Source organism: Marmota marmota, unplaced genomic scaffold (genome assembly GCF_001458135.2).
Source record: "Marmota marmota marmota unplaced genomic scaffold, marMar, whole genome shotgun sequence".
NCBI classification, from domain to species: domain Eukaryota; kingdom Metazoa; phylum Chordata; class Mammalia; order Rodentia; family Sciuridae; genus Marmota; species Marmota marmota.
The window spans coordinates 3,619,646-3,630,580 of record NW_026000240.1 but is presented as its reverse complement, the minus strand read 5'-3'; the positions used below and the strand labels follow the sequence as shown (position 1 = coordinate 3,630,580).

At 44.0% G+C, this 10,935-nt stretch overlaps 1 protein-coding gene across 1 annotated transcript in view; it reads right to left on the bottom strand.

Moving 5' to 3' along the window:
* Positions 1 to 1,239: 1,239 nt before the first annotated feature.
* The window catches only part of Muc13 (mucin 13, cell surface associated), a 28,038-nt gene continuing 18,342 nt past the window's right edge, over positions 1,240 to 10,935 (bottom strand). The window contains exons 7-13 of the mRNA XM_048794200.1: positions 9,593 to 9,712; positions 9,146 to 9,269; positions 8,504 to 8,541; positions 6,367 to 6,451; positions 3,755 to 3,956; positions 1,423 to 2,269; positions 1,240 to 1,266 (exon numbers count right to left, since the gene is read on the bottom strand). Of these exons, the coding sequence (XP_048650157.1) occupies positions 3,755 to 3,956; positions 6,367 to 6,451; positions 8,504 to 8,541; positions 9,146 to 9,269; positions 9,593 to 9,712 (569 nt within the window). The 3' untranslated portion in view covers positions 1,240 to 1,266; positions 1,423 to 2,269. The remainder of the gene's footprint in view (positions 1,267 to 1,422; positions 2,270 to 3,754; positions 3,957 to 6,366; positions 6,452 to 8,503; positions 8,542 to 9,145; positions 9,270 to 9,592; positions 9,713 to 10,935) is intronic.

Sequence of the window (10,935 nt, the reverse complement as noted above, 5' to 3'; positions counted from 1 at the left end):
CAAGCAGCAATGAGAGGAGGGGTTAGGGTCCCCATATCCCCTTCAAGGGCAATGACCTAACTTCCTCTAACTTTCCTCGTAAAGTTCCACCAACTCTCAATATTGCCCTGGGCTGGTGACCGAACTTTTAACACAGGGGCCTTCGGGTGATATTTCCAATCCAAACTACAGTACCCCATTCATGTATGCAATCCTAATGTCCAATATAATGGCATTAGAAAGTGGGACCTTTGGGGTGATTAAGTCTTGAGGATGGAGTCCAGAGTGGGAATCATGCCCTTACAAGACAGGCCTGAGATATCCCTTGCCCCAGTGGGTGAGGTCACCATAAGAAGATGGCCATCCATGAAAGGAGTAGGTCCTCACCAGACACCAGATCTGATGGCACCTGGATATGGGACTTCCAGCCTCCAGAACCGTGAGAAAGAAATTTTTAACCATTTGAAAGCTGCCAGTCTTTGGTAGTTTATTATGGCAGTCTAAACAGAAGACCTCAGGCAGCTGAAAGAAAGCGGAGCTCCAGGAGGAGGGAAATCATGAGCAAAGCAGTGGAGGTAAGCAGGGCAGGTGTGTTTAAGAAACAGCAGGCGGGCAGAAAGCTAGCACTTGTGGGGACGGCTGGTGAGCAATTCCAGTGGGCCAGAGCCACATGCCCTGGGGTCTGGCTGATGCTATGAGCTGCGGCTGTCAGTGGAGGATGCCGGAGGCCCTGGGCGAGGGAGCACCCTGACCCGGTCTGCATCTTAGGCAATTCACTCTGGAAGTCCTCCAAGGTTATAAGACAACCAATTTTTGCAAAGGTACCAGCGAGCAGAAATAAATGCATTTTAGGCCATATTATATAGGAATCAAAAGCAACCAGGAATGAAAATCCCACACTCCAGGAGAGTTTCTCTTCCTCCAAACCACCTACCAGAGTTGAGGCCTTATTCTAATTATATCCACTGATGCCACGTGCTCACTCGTAAATCACTCCCTGTGATTTGGGCCAACATCTGGAATGGGGAGCAGGATCGGACCCACTCAAAACACACGGCTGCTTTGCCAAGGTGGAGGAGTGGGTTACATGGGTGGCATCCAAAAATGTCTAAAACTTAGTAAATATCATGTTGGGTAATTCAACAGCCCAATGGGGATAGCAGATGTCAACCACTCCAGTTTGTCATGTGTCATGTTTGCTATTTAAAATGAGACTCACCATGTGTATCACAAAAGCCCCAAATAAGGGAAAGGACACCATTTACCAAAGATATTTTATTGCGTTACCTTTCTTTTTTTTTTTTTTTTAATTTTTATTTATTTAGTTTTTGGCAGACACAACATCTTTGTTTGTATGTGGTGCTGAGGATCGAACCCGGGCCGCACACATGCCAGGCGAGCTTGCTACCGCTTGAGCCACATCCCCAGCCCTTATTGCGTTACCTTTCATAATTAACAGTCAAGAACAAATAATAATAAAAAATAAAAACATTTTGCAAGGGGACTAGACATCAGACATACGCAAGAGCTCTTCCAACATTAAAAAGCCTGCTGAACATGCTTGCCCTTATTCTTGGTGGCCACAGCTAAGCATCTGTCACCAGGACAGGCTGTGGCCCCTGTCCCCAGGGTGCCCCAAGCTGGCATCCCATGGTGGATATTTCTAGCCTAAGCCTTCTAATTAACATCAAAAGCTTCCTGGATTCACAAGCTGATGAAGCTGCAGGATGTGTCTTTCCTGTCTTGTTGGAGTGAGACCAGATCTCAGCTCCTGGCAGTTCAAGGGTGACCAGGAGGGATAGAAGCACTGTCCCCATTCTCACCTGTCAGAGGTGAACCTTAAAGGATGGCAGGTTTTCCCCTCCCCTAGCAACACCAAAGCTGAGGAGTCAGAGCCTCCCAGGAAGAGGGAGGGGGTCACGCCTCTGTGGACTCAAGAGCAACATTCTCCCAGGAATGAGTAATGGCAGGAGCTTTCCTCTAGATGGGAAATGGTTCTTGTTGCCCCACCTCGAATAAAACAAAACAACAAAAACCACAGATCATTGTCTTAGTGTGTTGTACGGATTGGAGAAAATCATCTTACAAGTGCTAACAGCTGTTCTAGGTGCATTTAGTTTAATTTCACACTTCTCAGCGAGCGGTATTCCAGCTTCAGGGAGGCAGTGGATGTCAGGAGAGGGAGGCTGGACCTGCAGCGGGCCTCACTTCTTTATGTCTTTCCAAACACTCAAGTTAATGGCATGAACATTGGGCCAAGAGCCATGGAAGGTTCCAAATTTTTATCATTCTAGGCAGAAAAAGAATGAAATCAAACTCTAAGAAACATTCAATAAAAGCATACAAGAAAAATTAGATTCATAAATTATTTACATGATTTGAGATCGTCAGCCTTTCTCCTATTCTTTGTGTTTGTCTGTTGTTTTCAAGTTTTGTTTTATTTTGTTGTTGTTTTGTTTTGTTTTGTTGTTGTTTTTGCAGTGCCGGGGGTGGGACCCAGGTGCTCTACCACTGAGCCACATCCCAGCCCTCTCTTTGTTCTTTTAGTCACTTCTTCCCTTGACCTGCTTCCATTTCCTATCTTTCCTGGTCCCTTTCTTCTCTTACTCATTGCCCTTTCTTGCATCTCAGTCCCCTTGTCACTGTTTAGCCCAGAGTCTCCTCTCCCAGGTTTCCCTCTTTTTAACATTTCATTCAGCTCACGCTAAGCGGTGCACCTATGATTATCCAATCCAAATCTCATGAGTACAGCTATTCTTTTTGAGGGAAATAAGATACCGTCTGCCTCACTGGCCTTATCTCTTTTGAAACAAGTTGAGTTGCCAGGGGTGGTGATGTAAGCCTGTAATCCAAGTGACTGAGAGGCTGAGGCAGGAGGATCATAAATTCAAGGCTAGCCTCAGCAACTTAGGGAAACCCTGTCTCAAAATAAAAAATAAAAAGGGCTGGAATGTAGCTCAGGGGTAAGGCACCCTTGGACTCAAACCCCAGTACCAAAAAAAGAAGGAGGAGGAGGAAGGAAGGAAGGAGGAAGAGGAAGAGGAGAAGGAGGAAGAAAGGAGGAAGGAGAAGGAGAAGAAAAAGAAGAAAGAAGGAAGAGAGGAAGGGAGGGAGGGAGGGAGGGAAGGAGGAAGAGAAAGAAAATAAAGGACTGAGTTGCCTCAAGGTCTGCAGGAGGAGAGACTGGCAAGGATGGAGCAGAACTACCCTTATCCAACAGCCCTTTTCTAAGCCTGACCCAGGACCCAGGTGCTTCACAGCTGGGAGTTGGCATCACAACCACTGGAATCAGAGCCGTTGAAGTTGATAATTAAAGGGCCTTAAGGACATCTAAATTAAGTGGTTCTTTTTACATGTGAGGAAATAGAAGGCCTGAGAAGTTAGTTGTGGGTCGGAAGGCTCAGGGACAAGCCAGTGGTGGCTATTTACAAGAGCAGGGGGCTTCCTCCTCCATCTTTCTCTTTTGATTAAAAATGAAAACAAAACAAAAGCCCACGGAGCAGCCAGCCATGATTTGAGCAGGTTGTAGCCCTGGATTGAGGGGCCCTTATTCTGCCCTGGGGTGTTTCATTCTTTTTTTTTTTTTTAGTATTTTTTTTAGTTGTAGAGGAACACAATATCTTCACTTTTATTTATTTATTTTTATGTGGTGCTGGGGATCAAACCCAGGGCCTCATGCATGAGGGGCAAGCGCTCTGCCACTGAGCCACAACCCCAGCCCCTAGGGTGTCTCAATCTGCAAAGCCAAAAGCCAAGCAGAAGGCCCTGGACTCACCTAGTAATCGGGGCGAGGCTCTCTTCTTTGGTTTGCGTAGGGGTTTTGCAACTGGAGGTCTTTGGAAGCCGTCGTTCTGACTTTGGGGAAGATGTTTCCATCAGCTCCGAGGTTGCTGAAGCCTGTCGACTGCAGTCTCAGATTTTGAAAGTCATTGTCAATCAAGTTCTCTTCCTCAATATCACTCTTTTTGTTCTTTGACCTGTAATCAATAACAGGAATTAGGATCTAACAATGGCAGAGAGTTCCTCAAAGTAAATATTGATGTTCTTTCTTTAAAAATGTTCTTTAATTTTTGAAATGATTTTAAATTTACACCATAAGTTATAAAAAGATATACGTTACAGAATTCTCATGTACCCATCACCTAGATTTCCCAATTGTTAACCCTTCTGAATCCATGAAGAATAGGTTGCAGACCTGATGTCCCATCACTTGTAATAAATATTTTATTATTTCATTCAATGTAGATCCCCTACATTTAAGGACAGTCCCCTCATAAGTTCCAGGGCATGAATATCAGCTGACCCAATGTTACCATCTAATTTCATTAGCTTTCTTTTAAATTTTGTCAATAATTTCAGTTTTGTTTTGTTTTGTTTTTTTTGGACACTGGAGATTGAACCCTGGGGCACTTAGCCACTAAGCCACATCCCCAGCCTCTTTTTTATTTTTAATTTTGAGACTCACTAAGTTGCTTAGGGCCTTGCTAAGTTGCTGAAGCTGGCTTTGAACTTGCCATCCTCTTGCCTTAGCCTCTTGAGCTGCTGGCATGACAAGTGTGTGCCACCACACCGAGCAAAATATCAATAGTCGTAAGCATACTTTTCAATTATTTATGGAAATTATATCCAAGCAGATCCAACATCTACAGAAACATCTTGGTGAATAAGATGAGTTCAAGGGGTCAAGGTCTTGAATTGAGAAATAGGGTCTGCTGTGATCTGTTGTGGCCCCCCAAGGTTCTCAAGTATAGGTATTGAAAGTCAAGAGTAAGCACGTGCCATGAGGGAGGCATTGTCCCCAGATAACTCTGATGGTGACCCCTCTTTCCTTCCTGGTCCCCAGGCCTGGTCTTGCTTCTGCAGTGCCCTGGACAGTGGGAGTGGACAGTGCGGACGTGGTCTGTGATGCTCACAGGGTACTCCCAGGTGCCAGTCACCTAAGCCTCGGTCACATTGGGAATGTCCCTCAGCCTGTGATCCTGATGGCCAGCACAGTCCATAGCAGGACACCTGCCATTCAATACTCTCTTGTGTAAAGTGGCTGAGGAAAGGGCTTCCCTTCTCTACGAACTAGCAATGAAATTAAAAGCTGTGTTTCATTGTCAACAATTATGACTTTGTAGCTGGGTTAAGCAAGCTTGGCTCTGCCGCAGGAAGGAGGACTGAGCTTTGTGGCTCTCACGGGGCCACAAGCTTCCATAACAACTCTTTTTTTTTCTTCTTTTCTTTCTTTCCCCAGTACTGGGGATTGAGCCCAGAGACACTTTACCACTGAGTTACATCACCAGCCCTTTTAATTAAAATTTTTTGTTTTTTTAATTTCGAGATAGGGTCTTGCTAAGCCGCTGAGGCTGTCCTCAAACTTGTGATCCTCCTGCCTCAGCTTCCTGAATCACTGGGGTCCAAGACAATCAATCAATCCTCCTAAGAATAACCTTGCTCCAGACCCAGAAATGTTCTGTCTCTCTCTCTCTGGAAAAGGGAATATTGGAGACCAGGGGAATGAATGCTCACACAGCAAGTTCCCAGCTTTCATTCCTTATTACTGAGTCTCTGGGAAGAGATAACATCAAAATGGAATACAAGGAAAAAGAAGAAATAAAGTATTTTAGGAACCTAAAATCCATTGATCCTCTCCAATTATAGTGGGAAAACATCTATTTTCCAAAATATAAGGTATGAGCTAAATGTTAGAAAAAAAGTAGCTTTTTTTTTTTTTTTTTTTTTTAGCAAAGTGGATCCCACTTGGCACATGTCAAATAGAAAAGAGATAATAGCAATCTCTCTCTGCTGACAGGAGGAACTTCCACATACCTAAATATTTGTTGAAAAAAATGAATGGACCCTACTCCACCTCCCTAAGGCACCAAGCTGAGAAACAGCCACACAGATATGGGCTTCTTCCTCTTTAACCCCAGCGGGTTCTGTGAAGGCTCATTTTAGGCCATTTGCAGCAAGGTCCTGGGCAGGGGAGTGACTTGGTAAAAATTGTATTTGACAGCATCAATGGAGTTAAAAAACTGTCCACAGAATTCTTAATGACAGGAAAATGACTGCTATGTCCTCAACCAAAAATAAACATTAACAGAAAATTTTAAAAACACAAAGGATGCAACACTATGTATATAACATCTTTCACGGAGCATCTGGAAGGATATATACTGAAATGTGAGTTGCCTTAGGATAGTGGGTTCTGTGGGTGACTTTTTACTCCACTCTTTTCCACATCTGTTTTTACGGTTTTCTTTCATGATCATGAAGAAAAATAAGGAAAGAAAAAATAAAGCGGCATCAGAGAGGCCTCCCCTCATATGTCCCCTCCCCTGCCCAGGAGAGGCCGGTGTGTTTAGAAACCAGAGTGTCCACAGGAAAGGGGAAATTCCATACCTTGTGGAGAAGACCAATGAAATCAATAAGGCGAGAATGAGGACGGCAGCGATGGTGCCCACAATAGTGAGGATCAGCTGAAACTCTGAAAGGAGGAAGAATAGAGTAGGAACCGGCTTCAATAATCCACTCCCAGTGTCTATTGCACAGGTCCGTGTGCTCCCAGGACTCCTGGTTACGAGGATGATCACACTCTGGTCTCTGACCCCTCTAGTGCCAGGGTGGGTAGGTGGCTCATCTCCTTTAGCAGCCCTCCTCTAACCCACTAACCATGTCTTCAGGACTCAGCCAGAACAGGCATCCTTGCCAGACTCAAGACATAAATACAAAGGAGGCTGATAGCGACGGGGTCTTCCGGGGCTTTGTGGGAAGTAGGGTGTCAACCTTTCTTCCCTACCTTGCTTCCTTTGCCTGCCCTCCAGCCCTCCCCTTACTCATAAGCTAGGGACTTCCTGACATTTGGAGTTAAATTTATCATTCTGGATGCACCAGATAATATCTTGACAGCATCATCTGAGGAAAGAGTCTGGAAGTAGTGTCATGGATACTGAAGTGTGGCTATAGGGTGCCCTGTGAGTGCAGCCTACATACCAGATTCCAAACACTTAGCATGAAAAGAAAGTTAATACTAATATTCCTATCTGATAACATTTTGAGATGATAAATGGAATTTTATTGGGTTAAATAGAATATGTCAGTAAAATCAAATTCACCTGTTTCTTCTTACTTTTAAAATTTTGCTTGAAACTTTTAAAATTTATAATGAAATTTGCGACTCACATTATCTTTCTTTTTTGTCTTTGTGGTACAAGGGATGAAACCCAGGAGTGCTCTCCCACTGAGCTACATCCCCAGCCCTTTTTATTTTTGATTCTGAGTCAGGGTCTTGCTAAGTTGCTGAGGCTGTCCCCAAACTTGTGTTCTTCCTGCCTCAGCCTCCCGAGTCACTGGATTACAGGTGTGTGCCAAGTGCCCAGCTTCACATTCTCTCTCTATTGGACAGTACTGTCACTGTATCTTCCTGCCATATCATTGCCACAAATCCACTGCAACCTGGGCCCACAGGGCCATAAACCACAAAATCAGGAAGAGACCAGAAAGGTCATTTGGTCCAAATGCCTCATTTGATGGATGTGGAAATTAAAAGCCCAGAAGGAAGAAATGACAGCAAGTCTGTCCTTGCAACGAAGTACAGTGGAAACTGAGAGCGTCTCTCCGCACTATTTCTGTGGCTGGTGGTGAGCTGATGGGCATATTTCCCACACCTTGACCATTGAGCTTTGGTTCATTATGTACATTTAAAAATTACTTAAAATTTCAAGTTAGTATTGTCCCAATGTGGTGGCAGTAAAGCATAGAAGGAAATGAAGCAATCAAATTTTTCTTAACACAACCCACACCAGTAAATAATTCTGAGATGAAAATATTTGAACATTTAAATGTCTGGTGCCCAGGTCTGCTCTCCTATAGCCAGCAGTTTTGATATACATTTTTATCTATTCTAGTAGCAAAAACTTCATATTTCAGCTCATGTAGGAATCAATATAATAACTTAGGATGCCCTTCTCCGGGTTGGAGTAAGTTCAGAGGTACCAGCCCAACCCTTGGTCTGAGTATTATTATTATTATTATTATTTTAGTTCTATTATTTATTTTATTTTTTAATATTTATTTTTCAGTTTTCGGTGGACACAACATCTTTATTTTATTGTATGTGGTGCTGAGGATCGAACCCAGCGCCCCGCGCATGCCAGGCGAGCGCGTTACCGCTTGAGCCACATCCCCAGCCCTAGTTCTATTATTTTTAATAGTAGAGGTGCTGCTGTCCATAAGGGTGAACATGGGATGCATAACCCAGAAGATAAACTGCAAGCAGATTTTTCTCTTTGAAGGAAGCGGAGACTTTGGAGAATTGGACAGCCTTTCAAATATGGTGTTTATATGTGTGTGTGTTTTCATTGTAGATGTTCACAATCTCCTCATTTTATTTATTTATTTATATGTGGTGCTGAGACTCTAACCCACTGCCTCACACATACAAGGCAAGTGCTCTACCACTGAGCCACAACCCCAGCCCCTTAATGTTTATTTCTTGGGTGTGTAATAACTTATTTATAATAGCAAGACTCATACTCACGGTCTTTGCAGTCCACACCACCATAGCCAAATGGACACCTGGAATAGAGTGAGAAACAGGAAGCCATGTTCAAGAGCCCGTGTGGGGAGCACGCTGGAGTTCCCACCCACTTCTCCATTTCTTCCTTTCATTCTGCATTCCTTTGCTCCTTCTCCTTCTCTCATCTTTCTCCCACTCCCATTCTTCCAGGAGAGCACCATCCATGGGGTTCTGGAAGGATGAGTGGCATACAATCCTGTGTGGTCTCACTGGCTGCTGAGGGAACACTCCGTCATCTGAACTGCAGGCAGACTCAGCAATTCAGTTAAAGTTGAACCTAAAAGTTATGGCGTCACCTTGCAAGAGGTGACACCACAGGGTGCTGCCACCTGTTTGCTCCCCTGTGAACAAGGGCATGTCATTTATATTCAGTTTCAGGTCCCTCATCTGAAAATGGGTAACTGATAAGCTTCTGACAGTTGTTATGTGATTGGTACTACCTAGTGTGGTTCCTGGCACCAGGAAATGTCAGCAGCAGCTTCATACCTCCTACCCTACACCAGCTCCCCAACTTCCTGAGTCTAAGCCCATATACGTTGCAAGATCTATCCTCTCTGCCTAGCTCCAGCTATGGCAAAGTAAAAATGGAGAGATTTCTCTTACGCTTGACAGACGTCATTAGCATCTCCCTGGAAGTCTGGCAGGCACACGCATTGAAGCTCTTTGTTCTCCTTCTTTACGCATTGCTTATTAAACTCCACACTGCAGTTTGCAGGACACTCTAGAGCTTCAAAACAGAGGGATTTATAGGTAATTTTCAGAAACAATCTCTTTAACCCCAATGTACATGTGACAACACAGATTTTTTTTTTCACATTGCTTTTTCTAAGTAAAAGGAAGTATCCCTCGGCTCCCCACATGACAAGCTGCCCACGGGCTGCTTCACCCATTCCCCCACCCTGGCCATAGGTCTAAAGCCCAAATTCACATTACTCAGTCACTGGAATGCACATGGACATTCAAGCAGTTACATTTGTACTTTGCAAACGCAAAAGGTCGGGGGGAATATGAGCATTGTGAAGAACATTTAGGAGCGGGTGGAACACTTACGAAGACAATAAGGGGACAGCATGTTGGGTCTCTGCAGCCCAGGTTTGCATTCACATTGTAAACTATTGCTGCAATCTTGATCCTTCTTCACACAACCATAAAATTCACATGAATCTATAGCTGGGAGAGGCACAAGCAATTCAAAAATATATTCAGCAAGATAGTAGATAATTTGTGAAAGCACTCCCTTCCCCCATCGTTGTTGTATTTTTCTTTTAATACATTTTAGGATTCAACAAATGAAAACCTGGGATTCTGAAACCTGGCTCCCCTATCCTCTCTTCATTATTTAGTTTAAGTTAATTCCATCCAAGCAATAAAGCTCAAGTTCAAAATCTCTTCTGCACCTTTCTCTGTGCTAGGTTCCCCCAGAGCCGCTGAAGCCATCTATTAGGCTCCATCTTTATAGAGTCACAGAGTCACGTCAAGCAACACACAATTCAGCTCTAGGCTTTGTGGTTCAGACTTCAAAGGCAAGAAGAATTTAGTGGCTCAAATAGCTCAAGATAACAACACAGGGAAGGAGGAAATTGAATAAGTCTTTAAAGATAGGAAGATTTGAACAACCAGGGAGAGGCAAAGTCTGTTTAAATGGAGTAAACAGGCTTGAAAGGGAGCCCAGATTTCTTGTGAGGGAGCAGTGAGCTGTGCTTGTGGTGAGGAGAGGGAGTTTGGAGAGGTGGAAGAAAACCCAGAACTGATGTCTTTGATGTTTATTGGTTGCAGGTTCTCTATTCAATATTTGCTTTGGGGTGAGTCCAAGTTCCCTCCATCTATAAGGGGGATAATAATATTTGTTCCCCCTGATTATGAGGAGAATGGAGTGAGCTAGTGTAAATGACAGTGCCCTTGCCAGGCTCTTCAACAAATCTCATTGTCTTGTTCACTCATAGGTATAGCAGAGTTTGGATGTCAGGTTAAAGACACCCAATTTGATTCTAAAAGCCAAAGAATTCTTTGGTAGATTTTAAGCAGGAGCCTGGCATGAGAAAGCAATCCTTTAAGAATGTTAGCATAGCTGGGGGTGGGGGTGCACGCCTGTAATTCTAGCAGCTTGGGAGGCTGAAGCAGGAGGATTGTGAGTTAAAGTCAGCCTCAGCAACTTAGCCTAAGCAACTCAGTGAGACCCTGACTCTAAATAAAATAACAAAAAGGGCTGTGAATGTGGCTCTGTGGTTAAGTGCCCCTGGAGTCAATCCCCAGTACCAAAAAAAAAAAAAATGTAGGGCATTGCATAGCACATCATGCCCAGCCCTGAAGGCCAGAGGTGGGTGGGCAGGAAGAGTAGTCTTGAAGTGGACTGGCAAGCTTTAGGGATAAAAAGATGAATTTGAGAATGGATT